The sequence below is a fragment of the Cannabis sativa genome, chromosome 1 (assembly GCF_029168945.1).
Source record: "Cannabis sativa cultivar Pink pepper isolate KNU-18-1 chromosome 1, ASM2916894v1, whole genome shotgun sequence".
Classification (NCBI taxonomy): Eukaryota; Viridiplantae; Streptophyta; class Magnoliopsida; order Rosales; family Cannabaceae; genus Cannabis; species Cannabis sativa.
This window is the reverse complement of record NC_083601.1, coordinates 9863687-9890912: the sequence shown is the minus strand read 5'-3', so window position 1 is coordinate 9890912 and position 27226 is coordinate 9863687. Positions and strand designations below refer to the sequence as shown.

The 27226-nt window shown below is 36.0% G+C and overlaps 1 protein-coding gene across 1 annotated transcript; it reads left to right on the top strand.

The window, feature by feature from the left end:
• The first annotated feature begins 10890 nt into the window (after positions 1–10890).
• Positions 10891–13272, top strand: LOC115703803 (uncharacterized). The gene is made up of 2 exons (XM_061112312.1): positions 10891–12146; positions 13095–13272. Exons 1-2 carry the CDS (start codon positions 10891–10893, stop codon positions 13270–13272), a joined length of 1434 nt encoding a protein of 477 aa, XP_060968295.1.
• Positions 13273–27226: the final 13954 nt, after the last annotated feature.

Genomic DNA, 27226 nt, shown 5'->3' with positions numbered 1-27226 from the left:
GACCTTGATTCGACCCCACTGAGTTGCCCTGACTCCTGGTGGTCCGCATGGCGTCCATCTGATTAGAACCGCCTGCGAAACCACGAGTTGACATATCAGGTCGTATTCAAGGAGAGCTTACTAATGCCGCTTAATTTGGAAATTAAAAACGAAACATGCGCCTATTCTACTATCAGGCTACTAACATGCTTCCTAACCGGCTTTTCTTTTCATAACTGAATAAAATAAACTACTAAAGCAATAAAGGCTTACTGAACCGTGAACCGAGCTAACTGCTGATGATGATTGTACATGTCGTGACGATCTTCGGAAGACAACCTGGCGGCTCTGATACCAAATTGTAACACCCTAACTAACTTAGGCGTATTACGTGATTTTCAAACATATCTTGTGCGACTCGTTGCTAATCAACGAGGTTTATGGAAAAACGTGATTAATTAAAATTTTGCTTTTTAATTAAACTTATAAAACAATATTACAAAAGACTCGGGATCCCGATTATAAAATTATTTACAAAAAGTTTTAACTGTTTAACTGTTACATAAAATAAAGGTCGTCTAACGACCAGTTACAAAAATCGGCCCTTGTCGTCCCGAGGATCGTACGCTCCAGCCTAACCGCCCCGACATGTACAATCTTCTCAAGCTCGCTCACGGTCCATCGCCTTTAGCCTTGCCTTTACCTACACATAACGTAGAACTTGTGAGTCGACGGACTCGCAAGAAAAGCATAATAATACTCATACATAATTCTAACTGCCGTGTCCAACACGATGCCGAGTCTCGCTCGCCATGTCCAACATGGTACTGAGCCACTACTGCCATGTCCAACATGGTACTGAGTTCTGAACGTTCATAGGGACGGTACTATTGACACGTAACAACCTGATCGGTCGAACCGTCATACTCCGCCGCTCGGTCATACTCCGTTCGTACCGACGTGTTACTATATCCTCCCGATCGGTCGAACCGGCCATACTCCGCCGGCCGGTCATACTCCAGCCCGTACCGACGGGATACGTCAATAGTACGGAACCACCAACCAAGTGTCGGCTGATCGGCCGAACGGTCATACTCCGCCGCCTTGGTCATACTTCAGCCTGTACCGACGTGACAGGGTTGGATGGTTCGAAGCCTATATACATAACTAATGTACTCTAACAGGCTTCCTACATGCACGCTAAACATGTAAACTACATATGCATACTATTATACTAATCTTACCTGGATTCCGAATTCGGAGTGTGCTTGGCCAACCTCGACCGGAATCGGGCCGAGTGACGGATTACTGGCTCCTAAACCATAAAAATCACAACGCTATAAGTGACACGCTAAATCACTTCCCGGGGACTAAAACTAGGAACTAAAAGTTTCCCTATCGATAAAAAGCATGGCAATACCCCTAAAAACATAAAAACGAGGAAAACTAGGGTTTCGAAAATTCCCCAACCGGAGACCAGGTTGCCCAACCGAATTCAGTTCGGGAATTCTTGGACACCCATCCGGAATTCCGGTTGCACAACCGGAATTCCGGTTCCTCGCAGGAATTTTTCAAAAATTCATAACTCAAACAATTCTAACCCAAATCATGCAAGATCTTCCAGACCTGTTCTATATGCCCCAAATAACCATTCAAAGGCAACAAAATCACCCAGAACTCACAGAATCACAAAACACCATTAAAGACCAAGCTTTGAGTTTCAAAACTCAAACTTGGTTAGAATCCACTAACATGCAATCAAGCTAGATCAAACCTACATAAATATGCATAACTAAGCCTCTGAAAACGAAAATAATCAACTACAGCAAGTAATTTACAGATTCAACATATATTTTTCAAAATTCATGCTCTTGAATTTAAAACTCCAAAACTTGATTCCAAGTAACCATCAAGCATACACTAGCTCTAAATTACTTAAAAATAGCAAGATTAAACTTTAGAAAACAACAACAAATCACAGCAGCAAGAACTTCAAATTAACATGCATTTACTCAACTTTTTCATCAAAACTCAAGAAATTAAAGAAGGAGAGACAAGAACCAACCTAGCTTGCAATGGACCTTAAGAGGAGGTGGATTAACAAGTAAAAATCAATGGAGAAATCAGCTCCTTGCTGCCCAAAGTTTCAGCCGAAATAGAGAGAGAAATGGAGAGTTCTTTTCAAAATTTTCTATTTTCTACACTTAGCATTTTTTGTAAAAAGAATAAATAAAATCAAAGCCACTTCTAGTATTTCATTTCAGCCAACTAAAACTAAAAATAAACATTTAATTTTCATTTAATAAACTCACATAAGACAAAACACTAATGGGGCAAAAAGACCATTTTGCCCCTCCACCATAAAATCACATAAAAATCACTAAAGGGGTATTTTTGGGACATTCGAAATTCCCGGCCATTCCCGACATTCCCAATGTCTAAAACCCGTCCCCAAACTACTAACATACTAAGTTGTGATTTCTACTGAGCCAAACGCCGAGTTCCAAAATACCGGGCATCGGAATTACAAAATAGGCAAGCTACTGAATAACATAAATAATAGTATAATAAATTATTTAAATAGCTATAAATAATTTCATAATTAATCATAAACAACTGCTAATTTCCAAATTAACTAAGCGGGCTTTACATATGTTAACATGATTTAAAGTTGCCTCGTTAAAAACCTTGTCAGAAAAACTCAGTGAGACAAAACCTGAGCTAAAGAAAAAAGAGTGCAATATATATTTCATATTCATATTTATTTGCAAGTTGTCTCGTTAAAAACCTTGCCAAGAAAACCTAGTAGGATAAAACCTGAACTAAGGTAAAAAGAGTGCAACATGAATATATCTCCCCATCATGTACATATGATCCACAATTATTTTGGTGATAATATATCTCATAAGATTATTGTTATCACTTTTAAAATATCACCGTATATTATATATGATCATATAGTTTCTGTAACTCTTCCAGAGTATGTGTGGACTTCTAAATTATGGATGATGGGTTTGTGGAACATCAATATTTATCTAACTAATTGTATCATTCATGTGTGTATGTAACTTTGTTCATACCAAAGTTTAAAATCTCAAGTAGATATGAACATAACACATTAATGATAATATAAATTTTCATTTACGAGAATAATGGTACTCCAAGACCATATATTTGTTCCATCTTGTTGTATGATCTTAATTTTCACATCAAATGATCATATATCTACAATTGCTGATACATATGAAGTACTTTAAGACTTCTCTACTAATGAACTAACTACATATATTTCATATTTCTCAATATACAAAAAGAAATAAAAGTTTGTTATTCAATCATTTATAATATAATCAAAAACTCTTTAAGAGTCTATCACAATGTACTATTTACGAATTTATATTGCATAGACAATCATACGTATTTTTCAACTAATAATTTACTTACATGTCTTTATTTCATACAAAAATCTTTGTCATATAGTGCGCACGACTTTGAATTTATATCACTTAAGACATGTATTAAATTCTTCTATAATTTTTAGATAAGGCTTATTTCAAATTCTCACTATATTAGGAGCTCCAAATAAATAAATTTTTGTTGCAACATTTATGTGACGCTTATAAATCTTCATAAAATATATTCCAGGTTATAATCAAATCATGATTATATTTTCTCAATATTTAAGCTTTATTTTAATCAATCTCATGTCTATGCAAACTTTGTACAACAATCAATTATGTACAAATACATATATGAAAATTTCTCATTAGAAATATTTATTTGCACACCCTACAGGTCTTACTTCACTTTATGCGAGTAAACTTGCTTGGACTGCGTCATAATATTTTAGCCAAAAATAAAATGTATGTCGATAATTCTCGATAAATCTAATACCATGATCTTTGCTATCTCATGTAAGTTTATTGCATATGCACACATTCAACACTATTGTTGACAAAAAATTAAGTATATGATAATTTCCTCCCATATTGACATAACTTATAGAGATCTCTTTAAATTACATATTTTTTAAAATATGTTTATCATTTATAGGTATCTATATAGAACCACTTTAGGAATTCAATTATGATCAAATGTGTTATGTCTAACTTCTCTTATGAGTCTCTTCTAGAGCACCGTTTCCATCACGGTTATCATTCTTAAATCATCAATATTTTATAACATTAAGGTATCCATGAGTACCTCTAGATTTAACAACTTCAGGACAAATCAAATGAAATTTATTAATAATTTCTACAATGTTCATTTATGCTTCAGGCGTTTTCAACTCATTCTAACTCAACTTTGAATAATATTGATTTGCAGTTTAAAAATATATCATTTTAAACTATATCGCTCTTATATACTTTGTGTAAGGATCATTTTTTAAAAGTCATCATCGATCCCAACTACTTCTCTCCTCCTGATTGAGAGAATTTTTAAAAATTGTGATATCTAATAATATTTATACACCTGCAAGGGTTTCAATATATCACAATAGATCAATAATTATTTAAATCCACATATATTATATGACATTGAACTTCAAGTTCTATAAACTTTAGGTTCAAGTTCAATAGTTATGAACTTAATTCATTTCTAAGAATGGTCATACGTGTATAATTAGAAATACATGACAATGACTCAAGATTTAAAGAAATATAATTTAAATATGTTCTTCAAAAATAATTTAATATATATTTATTTTCTAGATAAATAAATAAAATCATATATATTAAAATGAATTATATTAGAAAAATAATTATCAATAAAAATATAACTTTATCTTATAAATAAATATAAAAGAGAAACTAAATGAAATGCTACATGTATATTTTTTTAATAAAAAATTAAAAATATGAAAATATACTTTAACTTTTTCTATGTGCAGAATATATGCGCATTCTTCTTTTGAGCCTTATAAATTAATAATGAGAAGAATCTTATGGTTCTTCAACAAAATTTAGTCAAATCATTTGACAAATTATTGCATATGATTGATCATGTCAAAATAACTCAATTCATAAACTTCAAGTTCACTATAATTTGTATTTCAATTTCATAGGGTAATGTAAAATCCCTCCAATGTATAAGTAATCATTACAAGTTTCATTTTTATATACACGAATAAAATAATTATATTATTCTCCAAAATATATACACTTTTCAGGAGTCACTATTATGTTTATCAAACTTTATATTTCTTCATCATCAATTCAATAATGTGTACATTCAAAAGGTACAGATATAATCATCATATATCATTTATATTTCTTCATGTTTTTTTAACAAGTGGTCTAATATATTAATAGACTATTCAACAGTCTAATTATCAAGACTTGTCACTTTCATGATTAGATAAAAATTATACATCTAGGTACATACAAAAATATTTTACTACTCCAAGAAGAAATTGTGTGTAAGACTTCTTCAGGAAACTTTTTAAATAATCATTTTGTGATTCTTTATCACTTTGATTATAATAGATTATATTGGATCACTAACAAATATTAGTAAATTATATATTCACATCTCGGAATATGCAAACTGAATTAAATAGTAAATACATATATACATATCTTGTACCAATAATAGTTTGAAACTATTGATTTCAAAAAATAATAAAATATGTATATATTAATTTGCTTCTGGCATTATCAATATATGTAAAATCTATATTCTTTGAAATAGAATTTCATGTCTATTCATTCTCTTCAGGAAATGATATTTAAATATTTTAAATGTACAATAAATTTGTGATATACTAAAATATATGTACAATTCACATTCTATTCAATAATCAAATATAATTTTATCTTGATTATAACTGTGTCCATACTACAGGTACGTGACTACTATTATTCAATTCCACACATGATATATAGATTTCATGCACTTTGATAGTGTGTGGTATTTCATCTTTTGGTTGTTTCTAATTTTTTCTAGAAATATTTGAGTAGTAAATAATACCATTGATTATTTAAAATTATTGCATTCACTTCAGGGAATGACGTTGAACAAGTAGAACATTATTATAAATTTCTTAAAAATTTATTAATTATTCATCCATAAAAAATAAAAGAAATTATTCAGCAATTTCTTTTACAATATTACAAAGGATATATAAATATAGTTTTTTGCATAATCTTCAAGATGTATACAAAATTTAATCTTTAATATATGCCACATGCAATAATTTTTAATGTAAACATTGTAAGTAATAACAATGTATAATAACATGACTAATATATAGAATACGAACACTCTTTAAAATTAATTAAGCCATTTTTTGGGTCCCAGACTGCTAAAAATGGTAGACCATTTCTGTAAAAACGATCTGCCATTTTTTACTGCAAAAACATAAAAAAAAAAGAAACCTTATTTCTCCAAATGCTATAGAACACCAAACTAAGTCATAATAAACATATGCAAACTGAAAAATCTATCATCAAGCTACTATTTCAAAAATCACAATTAAAGGGAGCTTTGAGCTTAAAACCTCAACACAAGCTCAAACATAACTACAACCACCAAAACCTACTCTAAATCACACAAACAACAACATATTAACCCTAGAAACTCAACCCAACTCATCTCAAACATACAGAATCTGAAAGCATAAAAATTTGCATGAAAATCTAATCCTTTAAATATGAACTTCAAAGAAACTTAGAAGAGAAGCTTACCTTAGTTCTTAGCATTCTTAAATACCTTCAAACTAGCTGAAATACCCAAAATTAAGAAGCAAATGGACTGGTTTCTTGGGTCTCCTTAGGGCCAAATAAGAAAGAGAGAAAGAGATGGTTTTGGACTTGATTTATTATATTTTCTTCTATTTAATTTCTTCATATAATATCCAATATAGCTTAAGGATAATACTAATTCCCATTAATTAATCTAAAGCCAAAATGAAAATCACTCATTACTGTACCAACAAGTAATGTACTTACTTAGAAGTAAAATGATCTAATCCATAATCCTGAAAATACCCGACATACCAAATATCTAACTATATTACCCCAATAATTCTAAGATACTAAACCATATCTAAGTAACTTTACAGACCAAACGTCGTATTCCACTATTACTGAGCATAAAATATAAAAATCATAAAATCTCATATATATCACAATCAATACACCTAGAATTCAAATATATCTCTATAATTACAAAAATAGTAATTAAAAGCCTACTTCTGATAATAAGTCCTAATTATCTGCTATTCTCAAGATAAAACTATGCGGTCATTAAAGATGGTGTCTCCAAATATGTGAGCCATAGATTAAGAAACAGAAATTTAAATTAATATTCAAGCATTTGGGCAAAATTGATACACTAAACCTAAGTATATTTAAATTAGTTAGATAGACAACTTTTTTAATAAACCCAAAAATACCTCTCTCATAACTCACCCTCCTCTCTCTCTTCCTCTATTCTCTCTGTCTCTCCCATTCTCTTCTTCTCACGCACACGAGAACCTAGCAACCAATGGCTGCCAATCACAGCGCCTCTAACCAAATACCACCAACCCACCAACGACTACCAACCCAAGACCCAAGATCATCAAACCACGACCATCGCGCTTTGAATGTAAGTTTTCTATTTCATTTTAATTGTATTATGTGTGATTTAGGATTGAAATGTATGATTTTATTTATAGGTTTATTGATTTAGGAATAAATTGTATGATTAATGTCTGTTATCTATGAGTTGATATTAGATTTAGGGTAACAAACGGTCATATCTGAGTTTTGGACAGAAAACTAGTTTTTTTGCCAAGCTCGATGGTGGCCCGATGTCTTTCTATTGTTAAAATGAGTAAAGGTTAAAGACAAATGTTTGACGATGGCCTGATGCCACCTATAAATGTAGGATGTGGTTCGATAGTGGCTCGATGCCTTCCCGACAAGCTTGATGAATGGAGCTTGAAATTTGTAAATGTAGAATATGGTTCGATGGTGGCTTGATGCTACCGTTTTCTTATGTACAAAACCATAAAACAATGGGTAGCATCAGGCCACCATCGGACTCCCATCGAACCACCATTGGTATGGATGGAATGGAGAGTATGGATGGTGAAGTTATAAGGGAAAGGAGAAGGATATTATGGGTATTGTTATACCCTAAATTCGACTACCATTCCAATAGAGGACACGTGTCAGGTTAAGGGAAATATGGATCGATGAAATCTCTTTTGATTGAATAACTCATTAATTGCGTAAATAACAGAATATACTTGCAACTCGCTGACTATAAGGTCATATGTGAGGTAAAGATATACACATTGTTGCCACGTGTATTAATGAGAAACCATTCGTCATTTGATGCATAAAGCGAGACATCAACTTTGTTACACCTGAGAAGACGAAAGCCATGCATATCGATTGAGAAGACATTTAGCGTATGATATACAAACTAAGTATAATAGTTGGGCAAACTCAAGACCTAATAAGCGAGGCACTTATATCGCTATAGGAAGGCACACTCCTGTGTCTTTCACCAATTAACTTCAGACATCTTTCAGTAAGACTTATAGTCTTGATGAGTCAGAAGCTGACATTCAAATGACTGCTGAGGTGATATTTGTAAATAAGAATTGCGATTGTCAAAATGAAGCGTTAAGTCTTCAAACAAAGAAGCAACGAGGCGTACATTGTCGACCTCAGAAAGATAGGGGAAAAAGCTCCAGCTCGCTATCAAGGTCATTGGAACCGAATTCTTGTCGAGGCCTCCCAGAACGTTATGATTTAAGACGTGTTTAAACACACGATCGTTTTGACCCAGTAAAAGAGGATAAATCACAACTGTGTGATATTCAAATAATTACCGCATTTATACTACGTGATATGTAATCAAACTCCACGATTTCAGGAGATAAACGTTGTAAAGATCACGGTCAACTCTGTAATTAACTGCCTACTATGGGATTATAAATAGTGGCAAGTTAGATCAAAAAAGGGACAAAAAAATCATAGAGAAAAGGCCCTGAAAAGCTATCAAAAGTCTAATAAGATTAACTCGTAGAATATGCAGAATTTTAACTGCAAAACTACGTAAAAAATCCTTTGTGTTCATACTTTTTCCTTTACTGTTTTTTTTTTTGTGTGTGAGATTATCACTATTAGGCTTAAATTTTGGTTAACAAAAATCTGCGTTAACAGTTTGGTGCTTTCATTGAGAGCCTTCGTGAAAAAAGCTCAGTAAAAACCCTCCTTTCTTTTGAAGAAAAACCATCTCCTTCATGGCTAAAAACCTAGAAAAGGTTAATACACCACACAAGGAAACTCATCACCGTTATGGGAAAGAGCCCATGAGCTCCAGAAGGTCTTCCAACCCACAGTCCAGACAGACCATCCGCTCCAGGAGGACTCAACCTGAGGGTGGTCCCAGCATTCAGACCACACGTTCCCGGAGGACCCAACCTGACGTTGGTCCCAGTACGCGGACAACACGCTCGAGGAAAACTCAGCGTGGGAATGGCCAGAATCCTGGAATGAGGGATGAGAAGCCCAATCGTGGAAGTACTCAGCCCATGGGAGAGGGCACTTATGAAGCAGAAAACCGCCGCCTTAGATGTCGTCTAGAGGAGGCACAGGGGGGAACGCTGAACTAGAGCGTGATGCAGCCGTAGCTAGGGCGACACAGGGGACTAACACTCAAAATCAACCTGAACTTGGAGTGAGAAGACCATGAGGCAGGCCCCATGGCTCACGAACCAGGAGACAGGAAAATATCCAGGAAGAACAACCTAAGGAAAATGAGATTCCCCCTGAAAATCAGAATGATCAGCTAGAACCCTCTCATAGAAATGAGAACAGGAGGCAACCAGAAACTGATGAACAAGAAATTCCTCATGAAAATGAAGAAGATCTTGGGACTCAATCAGGAGAACGTAGGTCACCTGCGAGAAATCACTAGTGTTCTTCCTGAACCCATAGAGAGAGGGCTCGTACAAACCCTAATAGGGGAAATACGACAAACCACACTTAGGGGGAAAGAACATAGCGTGAAGAAGTAAGTGTGACCTCAGGGCGTTCAAGGACCCACAGTCGATCAACTCAAAGAGGAGAAAGTACTCGACGAGCTAATGATCGATAAAGCATGGGGACCAGTAAATCTGCGAGTCACTCGAGGACGAAGTCCATGAACAAGACGAGGTCCGCAAGTAGGACGCTATCTGTGAGTAAAACAAGGTCTGCCGGTAATTATTCCCAATTGGATCTGCGAGAGCACTTGAATCAGAAAAAACCTGATCGTTGCCAACAACTCGGTCCAAAGAAAGAGGATCTTATCCAATTACGAATAGACGAGTTAGAGGGTAAGTTCAGGAGATATCAGGTGGGGGAATTAGGGAGACAATATGGATACGACTCAGATGAGGAGCTTGAGCCGTACCACCCAGATATCATGAATACCCATTTTCCCTCAGGATTTAAAAACCCACATGTCTCATCGTATGATGGAACCACCGATCCGGTCTCGCATTTGAACAACTTCAACACAATAACGTTGTATCTTGTTTCCCACCTCGCTAGTTGTAGCAGCAAGCAGCTGGTTCAACAAGTTTACTCACCATTCAATAACTTCCTGGGAACAATAGTCCAGGGATTCCAAGAAACAATTCCAGGCTGCAAGGGATAGACGACCCGAAGCAGCCTCGCTAACCAATGTAAAGCAACAACCTGGTGAGACAATTAAGGCATACTTAAGTCATTTTAGCACGGCTGCTGCTAGGGTTAGAAATTTGGATGATAGTACACAACTTACAGCCCTTCAGGCAGGGATCTCTACTGATCCATCAACCGCTGGGGGCGAGCTGTGGGACGACTTATAGGGTCGTCCAGTGAGAAACATCACTAAGTTCAACGAAAGGGCTCAGGTGTTCGTTCGAAAAGAGAAACCTGAAAAGAAATGAATTTGTTGAAAACAGGCTCAGGAGGTAAACCCAGCAATGTTTCGATAAGTACTGTGTCAACGAGAGTTGATAACTCGGGGGCTTCTCGTTCGAAGAGAAAGGACAGTTCTAAGGAACTGTCAAAAGATAAAACGAAACAGAAGAAGCACGATAAGTACGTGCCAATGTATACTATTTATACCGAGCTTAATGAAACTTGGGAGAATATTTACCTCGTACATGAGCAAAAGGTTACCTTCGGCAAGCCTGAGCCCATGAGGCATGCAAGGAACAAAAGAGATCCTAACAGGTATTGTAAATACCATAAGGATATTGGGCACACGACCGAAGAATGCCGCCAATTAAAAGATGAGATAGAAAGTATCATCGCTCGAGGCCACTTCAAACAGTATGTGAAAAGACAAGGCAATGGACACAACCAACCTAGTCTGCCTAACAACCCAAACAACCAGGGGTTACAACCTCTTCCTGTTGAAAGAGAGGACATCCTGATTATTTCGGGAGGGCCGCATATTGCAGGGGAGAGAAATAACGCCCAAAAGAGATATGTGAAAGAGATAAAGAACGAGCAGTCGACATTTTCCCCAGAACCTTCCAAGAAGGTGAAAACTGAAGAACCTCCAATCATATTCACGGAGGAAGACAAGAAAAACCTGAGATATCCTCACGTCGATCCATTGGTGATTACCATTCACCTCGCCAATAAAAGGATAAAGAGGGTGTTAATAGATAATGGGAGCTCGGTAAAAATCCTTTATAAGGAAACGCTGAGGAAGATGGGGCTCGAAAAGGCCAAATTGAAACCTTGCATGGTAAATCTTTCCGGCTTCACTGGTGACAGTATTGCTAGTCTAGGAATATTTGAGCGCGCATTAACCTTGAGCGAGCCACCCCTATCCGCCATAATTATGCAAGACTTTCTAGTTGTCGACCTGCCATCGACTTACAACATATTGTTGGGTCGTCCTGCATTGATCAGACTAGGGGTAGTTAGTTCGATCAAGCACCTATCCTTGAAGTTCCAAACACCAGAAGGTGTGGGAGTGGTGCAGGGCGACCAGATGCTAGCTCGCGATTGCTATCGCATAGAGTTGCAGCATAGAAAAGCGGGTCATCAATTAATGGCAATCTTGGCAGAAAAAAGTGAAAAGAAGGACAAGGATCTTGACCCCCGGGTTCAAGATGAAAGAAACTTATTAAAACCAATTGAAGAATTGGAAGAAGTAATTCTCGACCAAGGAAATCCCACAAAGTTTGTTTACATTGGGAAAAACCTGGACGAGCAGCTAAAATAGCAACTAATAAGTTTCTTAAGGGCGAACCAGGATCAGTTCTCGTGGAGCCATATATATGGAGATATGATAGGGATCGACCCTAACATTATCTACCATTATTTAAATGTCGTTCCAAACTACCCAACAAAGAGGCAGAAAATGAGACCCTTGGATTCCGAGAGACAAGGGGCACTAAAACAGGAAGTGGACAAGTTATTAGTCAATGACTTTATACGCGAGGTGTTTTAACCGTCGTAGATAGCCAATCCCGTTCTTTTCCCAAAGCCTAACATAACTTGGAGGACTTGTATTGGTTTTTTTGATCTGAATAAGACGTGCCCAAAAGATTGTTTCCCACTACCCAGGATCAACCAATTAGTGGATGCAACTGCTAGGCACGAGCTTATGTCATTTATGGATGCATATTTTTGATATAACCAGATAAAAATGCATGTCCTAGATCAGGAACATACAAGCTTCGTAACCAACATGGGACTTTACTGCTATAAAGTAATATCTTTTAGGCTGAAGAATGTTGGGGCAACATATCAGTGATTGGTGAACGAGATGTTTGCGAACCAGATCGGGCGAAACATGGTGGTTTACGTCGATGATATGTTGGTAAAATCAATAAAAAGTAGGAATCATACCACAAATCTCGCGGAATGCTTCAAAATATTAAAGAAGTATAATATGAAGCTAAACCCGAAAAAATGTTCCTTTGGAGTTTCCTCAGGAAAATTTTTGGATTCATAGTCAACGCGAGGGGTATCGAAGCGAATCTCGAAAAAATCAAGGCATTGATAGACATGCCATCACCGACAAAGCCTAAGGAAGTACAAGCCCTAACAGGAAGCTGCACTTAATAGATTCATTTTGAAGTCAACTGATAAGTGTTTGCCGTTCTTTAATGTATTGCGAGGCAGCAAGAAATTCGAGTGGAGAAAAGAGTGTGAAGATGTCTTTCAGAACATAAAAAGGCATCTAGCGGCGCCTCCAATTTTGGCAAAACCAATAACTGGAAAGACGTTACTTCTCTATTTGGCTATCTCGGAAGATGTGATTAGTGCAGCTATAGTGCAAGAAGAGGCTAAGCACCAGTAACCTATTTACTATGTAAGTAAAAGGTTACTATCGGCAGAGTCTAGATATCCCCCACTTGAAAAACTCACTTTGTGCCTAGTCCACGAATCTCGCAAGCTCCGGCCGTATTTTTAGGCGCACCCCATAAAAGTGGTAACTAATCAGACCTTGAGACAAGTTTTATCAAAACTAGATGCTTCTGGAAGATTGATAAAATGGTCGATCGAACTAGGGTAGTTCGACATAACATATCACCCTCGAACATCCATCAAAGGCCAAGCCTTGGCAGACTTCTTAATAGAAGGTATGACTTCAGAAGACATTCTGCCTGTTTACCAAGATGCGGACACTTGGAAGTTATATCTAGATGGGGCATCCAATGAGCAAGGCTCAGGTGCAGGGGTAATAGTAATTGCACCAGAAGGCTTTAAGTTTCATTATGCTTTGAGATTTCAATTTGACGCATCAAACAACGAGGCTGAATATGAAGCCTTGATTGCTGGCTTAAAGATAGCTGAAGCATTGAAAGTCAAAAATCTCATCTGCCGTAGTGATTCCCAGCTGATTGTGAACTAGGTCCTCGTGGAATACCAGACCAAAGGCTTGAATATGGCAAAGTATTTAGAGAAGGTTCGGAAGAACTTGGAAAGATTTGATTACTTTAAAATCGAGCAAATTCCGAGAGAATAAAACTCCAACGCTGATGCCTTGGAAAAACTGGCCTCGCACAACGACTTGGATGAATTGAACTTAGTTTCGGTGGAGATGCTAAGTGAGCCAAGTATATGTGAAACAGAATACGTAGAGATGATAGACAACTCTCCTACATGGATGACTCCTATTATCAATTATTTACTCGACACAAAACTTCCAACTGACAAAAACGAGGCACGAAAACTATTGTATTCAATGCCTCGCTACATAATAATTGAAGGCAAACTATATAGAAGAGGTTATTCGATGCCTTTACTTCGATGTGTTCTCCCCACAGAAGCAAACGAAATCATCAGAGAAATTCATGAAGGATTTTGTGGGAATCATGCGGGTTGGCAAAGCCTGTCTAAAAAAATCATTAGATAAGGATTTTACTGGCCAACGATTAATAAGGATACCCATGAGTTTGTCAAGAAATGTGATAAGTGTCAGAGGTTTTCACACATACCTCGCGTGCCACCAACGGAAGTAAGGATGATGACCTTGCCTTACCCATTTGCTATATGGGGGATTGACCTAATTGGGGCATTACCTACTGGGTGAGGAGGATCTAAGTACGCGGTAGTAGCAATCGACTTCTTCACCAAATGGACTGAGGTCAAGCCTCTCGTTTCCATAACCTACAAGAAAGTCCTTGACTTTGTCGTTAAGAACATTGTCTGTAGGTTTGGAATTCCCATTAAGATAGTATCCGATAATGGAACCCAATTTGATGGCGACTTGTTCACTGATTTCTGCTAGAGGAACACAATAATCAAGAGCTTCTCGTCGGTATCCAGGCCTCAGGCAAATGGAAAATTGGAAGTTGTTAATAAAACCTTAAAGGATACTATCAAGAAGACGTTAGACGTTTCCAAAGGCAGGTGGGTCGACGAGCTACCTCAACTACTCTGGGCTCACAGAACTACCGAGAAGACGGCATCTTTTCTCGCTAGCATTTGGCTCAGAAGTAATGCTGCCTGTTGAAGTGAACATATCGACTCATAGACGAGAGTTTTATAATCAAGAAGAAAACCAAGAACTTTTAAAGTTATCCTTGGATCTACTTGATGAAAAACGAACTGAGTCGCAAGTCACTAATACAGTGTATCAATACCGAGTTACAAGATATTTCAACAAAAAAGTCAAGGAAAGACTATTTAATGTTGGAGACTTGGTGCTAAGGTGGGTATTTGCAAACACGAGGGATGCATCTGTAGGAGTGTTCAACCCGAACTGTGAGGGTCCATATGTAATCGAAGCGGTAGTTGGAATTGGAGTTTACAAATTGGCTCGACTCAATGGCTCGCTAATAAAGAACTACTGGAACGTGGAACATTTGCGACCCTATTACCAATAAATAAATGATGTAACTCACATTACTCATGTTAATATTTTAACTTCAGTTATGAATAAAGAGAATCATTTCTATTATTTAAGTAATTACAAGGTTTCATTCTTTAAAATTACTTAAGGGGCATTTCAGTATGATTAACCTGAATTCATTTGGAAATACATGATACAATGCAAACCCACCACTTCAATTTTTTTTTTTTTTTAAAAAAATTTTTTTTAGGTTCTCGACTAAACTTTTTTGAGGAAAGAGGGGTTGAACTATTATAACTTCCTGACCAAACCTTTTTGACGAGAGAGGGGCCGAATTGTTATAGCACCCTGATCAAGCCTTTTTGACGAAGAAGGGATCAAAAAACTATTATTTTTGATTAAAAACCTATCTGTCAGGAAAGGAAAATCAAAAGTTATAACTTGCGTATAAAGCTGAATATTAACAATTCGTGCAAGATAGGAAAGTACTAAACGAGACATCAAGACGTCTTGATAAAAGTATTTAAACCTAGTAAATAGATAGATAATCTAACTATTCATACGAGCAATCAAAAATGTACAAAGTGATAAAACCATTAAAAGTATATTCAAGTTTGCTTAAGGCAGATTATAACTACCATAGCGAGGTATATGATAACTGTCATAGCGAGACAGAATTGACAACTGTTCTAAAATTAATAGTTTGGTAGATAACTAACTACTTAAACAGGAAAATTACGAGCAATGGAAAAACCCAAAAAGTACTTTACATTTGATCAAAGTATAATTGTTTACATTGTGAATAAAAACGCAAGCAAACACAATTATATTATAGTTCGAATGAAAAGAGTACAAGGCATTTAAGATAAGAGAAAATCCAAGTTGGTTTACAAACTTGTCTTTACAAAAATGCCACTAGGGGCAAACCATTAAGACATTTTCCTAAACAAAGAATACGAGGTTATTCGTGGGAGGTTGATGAAATCGAGAAAGACTGTCTACACATAGCTCGGAGAAAGACCGTCTACACATAGCTCGAGAAAGACCGTTTACACGTAGCCTGAGAAAAACTGTTTACACGTAACATAGACCTCATTCTCCGCATCAGAAGATCCCGTTTCCTGTAGTCGAGAACTCATTCCTAGCCTCAGGAAATTTTCAACACCAGAGATCGACTGGTCCAAAGGTCTTCTTGTCCAAGCTTGGGTCTTGGTGCGGTTGGGTTCTTTAGTAGAATCCATGACACGCCAACTGGGACTACCTTCTTCTTGGATTCCTTGTCAGCCTGAGGAGGACCTCTAAACTCGCTCTCAAAATCTATGTCCATTCCTGTGGAGACAGAGATAAAAGATCAATGGAGCAACACAAAAAAATGTATATATATAATCCAGTTCAAACTACCATTCACAAGGAATGATACTTACCCTAAAAAATCTCTTGTGAGGATCGCCTGTAACGATCAAATGCATCTTCTGGGTTTGGATTAATCGGAAGCTCTTATATCTTGGAATCCTTCATTTCCAATTTAAATTGAGGATTAAGGTTCTTGGGAACGTGCAGAGAAGGAAAGTTGTTGGTGTATTTTGGTGTTACGAATTTGGAGGGATAAGTTTCTGAACATGGATGGGACATCTTAGCAAGAGAATGACAATTTAATCTCAAGATGAAATTCACCAAAAAACCAGAAGTTTGTTGAATATGGCAAGCTTAAGCCACCATTTTATATTCAAAGTCCAGTAACAAGAAGGCCAAAGGTTGGAAAATCTAACGGTTGGGAGTGAGGTAGAAGATGAAAAGACAGTTCATAATGACCCTCAAAACCGTACAACCGCAAAAATCAAAGGACAAATTTTTTTAAAAGGAATTATGACAAGAATGCCCTCTGTAATTATTAAAAAGTACTTTTTATTAAAAAGAACTTTCTAAGGGAAAATTGTTATACCCGAAATTTGGCTACCATTCCAATAGAGGACACGTGTCAGGTTAAGGGGAATATGGATCGATGAAATCTCCTTTGATGGAATAACTCATTAATTGCGTAAATAATAGAGTATACTTGCAACTCGCTGACTATAAGGTCTTATGTGAGGTAAAGATATACAAACTGTTACCTCGTGTATTAACGAGAAACTATACGTCATTTGATGCATAAAACGAGACATCAAATTTGTTACACCTGGGAAGACGAAAGCGATGCGTATTGATTGAGAAGATATTTAGCATATGATATACAAACTAAGTATAATAGTCCATCATGAATGACTTCGATTGCTCAATGCTTAGAACAAGGTATTCTCCCAACAGACCAGAACGAGGCTAAGAAACTGATGAGAAAAGTAGCTCGCTCTATCATCATGGATGGAGTGATGTGTAGAAGAATCTACTCAATGCCTCTTTTGAGGTGTTTCACAAATGAAGAGGCAAAACTACTCATGGTCGAGGTACATGTGGGTTTTTGTCACACTGGGACCAAAGCCTCTAAAAAAAGATATTGAGGCAAGGGTAACAATGCTAAAAGATTCAATGGACTATGTCAAAAGATGTGACAAGTGCCAACGATTCTTCAAAATACCTAGGGCTGCCCAAAATGAGCTTAAAAGCATGTAAACTCTATGGACATTTACTGTCTGGGGAATTGATTTCTTATACTCCCTACCTAAAGGAAAAGGTAGAGTCCAATACATGGTAGTGGAAGTGGACCACTTCACCAAATGGGCCGAAGCAGAGCACTTAGCCACTATTACATCGAAGAAAGTTCTTGACTTCATACTAATAAGAATATCATGTCGCTACAGACTTCCACAAAAGATAGTGTCAGAAAATAGAAAACCATTTGACAACGACCTCTTTACTAATTTCTATGAAAGACACAAAATAATTAAGAGTTTTTCAGCAAACGCTCACCTACAAGCAAATGGACAAGTGAAAGATATTAACCAAACTCTTAAAGATACTCTAAAGAAGTGCCTGGAGAAAGCTAAAGGAAACTAAAGAATTACCCAAGGTGTTATGGTCTTACCGTACCACGAAAAAAATAGTAATTGGCCATCCTCCATTCACTTTGAGTTATAGGTGCGAAGAATTGATACATGTAGATATCACACCATAATCACACTAGAGACTCATTTATCATCAATAATCCAATCACTAATTACTGGCTGAGTCTCTGGACAAAGTTGGAGCTCTAGACAGAATTGAAGAAATCAGAGAGAAGTTTGAGCTTTGTAAGGTTACGTATTAACAAAGGGTCGCCTGACACTACAAATCCAAGGTTAAAGATAGGAAATTTAAGTGTTGAGATATGGTGTTACAACGAGTATTCTTGAATAAAAAAGATGCAAAAGTAGGAGTACTCTGACCTTCTTAAAAGGACCATTTGTTGTCATCGAAGCACTAGAACCCAGAATGTACAAGTTGGCCCGCTATGATTGCCACTTGAATCCAATGCCCATACCAAGGCACTAGAACAGGGTGCATCCAAGATGATACTACTAATAAATTAGCTGTCTCCAAAACAGCTTGCTTCACATTAAGATTCACATTTCCACGTGCAAGTGAATCAATCGCCTCTTGAACAAAAATATACAGCGAAGTCATCTATAGGTCAAGAGGTCCATCACCAAGTTATGACTCCTACACTATTAGTTGAACATGACATAAGTGTAGTGGGGTTCAACTAAGCTATCTCTGACAAAAATGCAAGTTTGTGAACACATTTTTTTTCAATTTTTCTAACATTAATTGTATTTAATTTTTGATGAATAAAAATGTTAAACAAAGTTTTTTTGATACTTCATTGCTATTAAGAAATTACAGCTCACAGACCTGACAACGCTCTCAAGTGCTAAGTAAAGCTTGTAGAGATGGTGTTGAGGTAACATCAGGTACCTCTTTAGTGAGTCAAACACTTTCAACCCATGAATCTTTAGATGAGTGGACGAGTTCTCAACATGTAACAACTCCTCAAGATTTATGATCAAGAAAGATCAATGAGATTTGGTATGATAAGTGACCAATGAAGGCACTTCTTAATCACTTGGGTGACAAATACACCCTTATTAATGGGAGCTAGGTGTTATAGGGGCATTCAAAAAATTTTACACACCAGAGTAGTACTTTCATGGTAATGAAACATTAAAGAATGTTGATTTTATTCCCAGTAAGTGAGTTTCTTAACACATGGAATATTGTGCAAGTGTTAAAGGTCAACAGACAAAGTAAAATAAAAAAAAAATAAATATTGGAATTAATTTCTAATGAAATTGGGACAAATTCTAATAAAGTTTTTACTAAGGCATATCTACACCAAAAGGTCGCTCGAGATGACCGACTAACACACTAAAGCTAAATTCTAAAAAAGACTAAGACAACGTCCTCAATAAACTAACTGCTGAAGAATCCTCCATTGGCCGACCAAGAATTTTAGATGGCATCAAAGCAATAGCCCTCATAAAATGTAACATCCTCAACTACCTTTGCCCCTAGGATAGCCACTTGGTCTTCAAGACGACGAAATTGACCTTCTAATTAAACAAAAATTAAGGTTTTTTGTCGAGGGACTCTTCCACTTCAGAAGTTTTCCTCCTCCCAGTTGAGAGCTCTTTATTTAAGCTATTTTTGCAGTTTATGGCACTATCCACGGTCCCTTGAAGATTTGAGACACTAGTCTGAAGCTCACTGACTATGTTCTCAAAGTTAATGACCATGGCTCTGCATCAGATGCTTGTGCTCAGTGACTGATAACTTCTCTACAAGCTTAACAACTTTCTTATGCTCTTTGTCCATAGCATAAGAAAATCCCACGTAAGCCTACCAATTAAAAAATAAGGTCAGAAAATGACTTTGACAAAGAAGATAAGTAAAAGTGGGATAATATATTCACCCTCAAGATGTCATTGAAACCCCTCTGAGAAATAATATGAAGAGGCTTGGCGAGTACAAACTTCCCAATAGAACTATACAAAAAAATTCGTAAACCGCCCGAACCAAACCGAAAAAATCATTAAAAATTACAAACCAAGATAACCCGAAAAAAATTACAAACTACCCAATTTGTTAATTGGGCGGGTTCAAAATAGGTCCAACCCGCCCAATTAAACCGACCAACCCGATTTTAGATTTTAATTTTTTTTAACTTTTTAGTTTTTATTATATATAACATAAATGATTAAATATATAATAATATAAAGTTATATACTTAATTGTTAGTTTTAAAGTCATATATATTGTGTTGTATTTTGGAGGAATGTGATATTTTTAATTTATCTTTTTCATTTTTATTGATTTTGACTTTGAAACTAAAAAAAAAAAGTTTGGTCGGTTTGGGTTAACTCGCCCAAACCGCCCAAACTGTTGGTCGGTTTACAATTTTTTTTTTTAAATTGGGCGAGTTGCACTTAAATTTTATCAACCCGAACTTTAGATTGGGTTAAAAAATTTATAGGATAAACCACCCAAATTGACCGATGTACAACCCTACTTCCCAAGGGCTTACTTTCAGCCTTGGAAGTGACAAAAGCTTCCCCAGATGCCAACAACATGTTGTCTTGTGCACGCAGGTAGGTCACAAGCTCCGATTTGTGGGAACTCAGCTCAACCAAATCCACTTCTCCCCAAGAAATAACCATAGGAGAAGTAGAAGGCCTCTCTTCAATATCTATGACCTTCTCTTTTTTCTTACATGAATCCCTCACTAAAGAGGAATTGTAAGTCACGATAGCATTGTCCTTTTTCTAGACTTCTTCAGAGGAGTTGAAGAAGTCGTAGGAATGACTTGCACGACCTCTCGAATAGGAGGTTCATCAGTCCCGGTTGCCGATTTTTTCCTCTAGGAGCAAGAAGCCATAGCAGCAAGGAAACACATCTTATCTGGGAAATAAAAGAAAAGTGGTTAGTACGTAAGAAAAATACAAAAAAACAAAAAATAAGGTTAGGGATGACTATGGCGCATCAACAACCTACTGATTCATAAACTCCCTCAGGCACACAAGCTTCATTGTGCCCTGAAGGTTTAGTTTTGGCCTTATCACCAGAGCCAACTCCAATATCTACCAACATCACTTTGAACCCAATGATAGTGGCACTTTGCCCACTCTCTTCATCCTCAAGAGGCATTGTGAAAGAATGATCAACAAAGCAAGCATCAACATACACTCGCTGGCAAGTTGGTATGAGACCTACGTGATGGAGGTTGTCATCGATGAATAATATCTTTCACTCTCGTTCCCATAAGTCGATATTAGTTAACATGGCATCTGCTCTCTACTTCATGTCGATCAATGGAGCAGGCCTTTTGAAAGGGCCAACCTTTTTAAAGGTGAGATTTCTTGAAGAAATAGTGAGGGTATAGAAATACTCTTTATGGGTGATATAAATAGTAGAAGACTAAACTGATACTGTCCATGTACACACTAAACTGATACTGTCCATGTACACACTAAACTGATATAAATAGTAGAAGACTTTCTCTTTGTGGGTGGAACTTTTTTAGATCACACAGAAAATTGATCTCATGAGGAGTCAAAATAGGCCAATTCTGCAGACGATAGAAGAAAAAGAATGTTGACAAAATCTAGTAACCATTCAGATTTATTTGATAAGGGCATACCTCGAAGTAATTGGCAATTGATACGAATCACGGGTGTAGACGCAAGAATGCACTTGCGTTCATGTGAAATCTTCAACAAGCACTACAATAAGGATTTTGAGAACTGTTGCGACACCCAAATCTAGGTTTCCTGACAATAGTTTCAGGTAGAGAGAACTCATCTCGAATCAATTTTATTTGGGGCTGAGTGACGGAACTAAATACAAGAGGTCTTAGTTCAAAGTCTTGATCTCTTTGGTCCTTACTTTCAATAGCAGCAGTGACTAACTCAATTTCCATAACCTGCCCTCCACGGGCCTTGTCTAGCTTCTTAGACTTTGGTACTGTGAGCTTTGCACGAATGAATTGGGTCGTGTGTTAGTTATATTCCTCAGGTTTTTTGCTAGTTCTTCTCACGCGAGGCTCATTTTCTTTCAGCTAAGTTCTCCTCAAATTTGATTAATAAAATATCAACTTAATTCAACTTAAAATAGATTTTTTTCAAGCAAATTTAGACAAACTGCACCTTGCATGAATGGATAATTTTAGCTCAAACAACTCACATAAAAATCTTACTTTTATTTTTATTTTTATTTTTGGAGGGCTTACTAATGGAGTTTAAGGATTTCTAACATGATCTAGAATCCTTAAAATGAGATTTACAAGAGGAGAAGAAATAAAAAATTCAAAAACAATTGAAAATTTTGAAATTTACTTGAATTTGAAGAACACTTGAAGAAAACTTGAAGAACTGATGGAAGAAAAATTCTCAGGCTCTCAATTCTCCTTTATGAGCATTTGAAGTAAGTGGGAAAGGGGACAAAGGAGTTATCTATTTATATCAACTGATCTCCTTTATTCTTAAGCTGACAAGGACTGGATTTAAATTTAAATTTAAAAAGATAGATAAGAGAGACAAAAATCTGTTATCTTTTCTCTTTTCTCTTCGTTTCTTTTTATCTTTAATTTTCAAATTCATTAATTCAAAAGGGAATAGAATTCGAAATTCCTAGTCACACTAGGAATCATTGAAGAAGAGAGAAGAATTGCAGAGATTATCAAAATTGATGCCTACTTGGTAGTTTCGAGAGAAACAAACTTAGTTCACATCATCAAGTCAGCCTCACACAAGTGTTAAGTTAACTTGGCGGCAAATGTTTACCCAGAATTTGACCCTGGTAACTTGGACATCAATGTTTGACATGTGGCAAGAAATAAAACATCTCAAAGTTGAGTAGTCTCGAGTCATAGCACTCAACTTGGGAGGGGCCCTAGCCATATGCGTATGTTGACTCTGGGAACTTCAGAATGGAAATTTGGATCCTTCCAAATGTTTTCTAACTCACCATATTTCATTATTCTGAACCAAGAAGACAAGAAGAATCCAAGGCTTGGAATTTTAAAAGAGATGAAACAACAAATCGGAAGTCAACCCGGGTGCCTAGGGTTTTCACCCAACGCCTAGGTTGACATTCCAATAGGGTTTCAGTTTTCAAGTCCATCTTAGTACAAATGGCTCAAATTTTTTACTTTGACATGAATAAGACCTATCACAAACATATTTGAGGCATCATAATCATAATCAAGACACTTTCCATTTTGAGCACCTGATGCACCAAGCGCCCTGGGCCAGTAGTGCACATAGAGCCCATGTTGACATATTGTCAACCTAGGGTGCTTCCAACCACAATATTGAAGAAATAACCCAAGCTTTTTATTCGTCTCCATCATAATAAAGAATCAAGTGCTTTCAGGATAAAAAAAAAAAAAAAAAAAAAAAAAAAAAAACAGATAGACCTAGAGGCCAAAACTGGGACAGCGCCTAGGTTGACCTAGATGTTGGGCCAAGCGCCCAGGTTGACACTTTGTCAACCTCGTCCATTCTCGACAGCAGTTCATAAGAATTCTTTCAGGAATATTCTCCATTTTTGTTAATAAGTAATAATTGGGTGCTTTTGGGAAATAAACAGAGTCATTTGGGAGCGAGATTTGGGGCCTAGTGCCAAGGTTGACTTAGGCACTGGGCCTAGTGCTCAAGTTGACGTTTTGTTAACCTCGATTACTTCCAATCAGTTTTTTTGAGAAGTCTTTCGGGCATATTCTCCATTTTCAAAAATAACTGAGATACAAGTATTTTCAAGAATCAAACAAAACAATTCGGTGGAAGAAATTTGAACCCAACGCCCAGGTTGACACTAATGTTGGGCCTATTGCCCCTATTGACATTTTGTCAACCTGGGATATTTCCAGACATTTTTCCCAAAAAGTGTTTTGGGCATCTATTTTGTTTTCAAAAAGAATAAAGATACAAGTGATCTTAGGGAGAAAATGAGATCGCCAGAGGTTAGAAACAGGGACCCACTGTCTAGGTTGACATGGACATTGGGCTCTGTGCACAAGTTGACATGCAACTTGGTTCGCATGTTTCCGCTCCTCAAACAAATTTTTTGCTCTGGACACTCTTCTTATTTTGATCATAAATAGGGTAGGACACCTCGTTCAAAATCTTAAATTTTTATAAGTATCCAAATGAGCCTTAGGAAGCCACTCGGGAAGCACCTAGCGCCCAGATTGATGTATGGTCTGGTGCATTGGGCTCTGCTTATTAGATTTTGATTCTATCTCGAGCATCTGACTACTTATTTTGTAGTAAATGAGACCACGACTTATGACAGATCAAATTCACACTTTTATATTTCACCCTTTCAACAAGGTAGAATATCAACAAAATCAAGAAGTTTTGAGTCTAGCTGATTTCACCAAAAAGTGACATCTCTGACAACTAGTGAACATTTTCACTACTATAAAAAATCTAACTAAGTGATGTCAACATATCACTTAGGCATCAAAACAATATAAGTCTGGGATATTTTTTCACTTACCCAATGTCTAATTTGATGTCAAGATGTCAACATGGGCGCTGGATGTCAACCTGGGCGCTAGGATGTCAACCTCGGCGTTGGGTGATGAACATCCTTCTGTAAAATGACAATAACTCCCTCAACATTGATCTGATTGATGCGATTCAGCTTGCATTTTAAATCTCTTCCAAATATCTTTCATGTCATGTCTCACACTCATATCGCAATTCGAAGGATTTCAAGTCCAAAACTTGTTCCCAAATTTTTCCAAGTGCAATTTTTTCTACAGATTATCCGAAAATGATCCAACGGGCAAAATTCAAACTCTGAAAAATTGATGATTTTAATCAAGAGTCATTTTTGACCATTAGATCATCATTAATGGACAACATCAACCCAAAGGGAATTTTTCATATTTTTTGTATTATTTTATTAATATTTTGATAGGATATTTTTTCTTATAAAAGGAGAGCTCCTCTAGTTCATTTGGAACATTCTTTTAATTGTCCATAAGGTCAGAGCATCTCTCTCTACTTTCTCTCTAGAAATTAGAGCTCTTAACTTAGCCATTTTTTTTGTAATTCTCGCTAGAAATTAAAACTCAAAATAGATGTAGCTTCATTATCGTCACGACACAGGGAGTGAACTTTTATAAATTCCTGTGTCTCTCTGTTTCCTTACTCAAACTTATATTTCCACTCACCAATCTAGTGAGAGAGTATTTGCCAAATTTTTCCATCAACACTGATTAAGAAATAAGATAAATATAGATTTTAATTAAGCGATATCTCTTCTTAATTAATAAAATATTTTATTCTTCTAATAAATTGAAAATAAGGTCATTGTATTCAACTATAGTGTATACATCATTAACTGTTGAGTGCGTTAGTGTTGCATGAATTAAATTTTTTTTAATGAATAATCATCCTTATTTTCTAAATATCATTAAGACAAATTTTGGAAGACCTAACACACTAGATGACAAAAAATTATAGACAAATTGCATTCGATCACACAACTAATTTATCTGAAAGCATAGAATACTATATACTATGCATCTAAAAAATATATTTGGAGAATAAGATAGATAAGCGTACACTAGAGAGTTCTAAAGTCGTAAAGTATAATATTCACATGGTTTTATAGTATATTTATCATATCTATACATAGTATCTAGTATATCTACCTAATTGTGTAAATTACTTTCATTAATACATTATGTCCCTAAATAAAAAATAATGCCTACATAGCTCTGCCTAATAATTAATTACCACTCATTAAAATATAAATCAAATAATTTCAAAAACATTACATCAGCTAAAAAGTACAAACCTATTAAGTTTGAGAGTCTCACATTGAAATTGTAACTTCAGAAAAATCACATGTTACGCTTGTTTCCAACCAACAAATATGTTTCTTTGGTTAATTTATAGAATCAACATAAATTTTGTTGAAGCAAAAAAGGGATAATTTTTGCATCGTTTTGCAATCGCTGATTATTATGAAAAATTGCATCGGTATAAAATCGACACAAACGATATACTTGTGCTTTTTTTGTACCGATGCAAAAAAAAAATTCTAAATTTAAGATCCACCATCCTGAATATTTAGATTTAAAAATTCCAATATACAAACCAATAAACCTAAATATACAAACAAACATTTTTAATATATATATTCTTCATCATTTCAGGCTGATTATGTTGAACCATTAAAAAGATGAAGAATTTTTTTTTTTTTAGGACAAAGACGATGATTAAAATATGATATGAAGAACAAGAGAGAGTACTCCAGCGAGAACTAGAGTACCTGTGACAGAACAAGGAGAGATCTTGAACCGTCCTTGTGAGTAGTATCACGGGTTTGGGGTGGACATTGGGTCTCAGGTGATCGTCAGAGTCTGGAGTGTTGTCGGGTTTGGGTTGACCATCAAGGTGGATGTCTGGGTATGGTGTTTTGACGGGGTGGTTGTCATGGTTTGGATTGGTTGTCGAGGTCAATGTCAGGGTGTGGGTTAGCCATCCGGGGGTCACAAAGAGAGAGGGAAAGAGTATCAAAGGTGACTGAATTATATTAGGTTTTCTTTTAATGTGTATGCGCTTTCTTATTTGACTTTTCTTTTTGTAATATCAATTGTGTCGATTTTAAACAAATGCTACCTTGTGTCCATAAATTGACGCAAATGCCAAAAATGCTGGGTTAAACTGATGCAAAGTAGCTCAGTCCCAGATCGACAAAAATTTTTAAATTGGTCTTTTTGCATTGGTTTTGAGCATTGACTTTTGCAAAAAAAATATTTTTTCTAGTATTAATACCATATATAAGATGAATGAGTTTTTTCATTTCAAGATTTAGTAAATAGTTTGTTTATAATTTTGAGCTTACATTATCATAGCTTATTAGGGCTAGTTTGGCATAATTTTTGAAAAGAAAAACTAAAACCAAAAATGTGCAATAAAAAAGATCATTAATTGAATTATAATTATATTAAAAAATATTATTTTATATT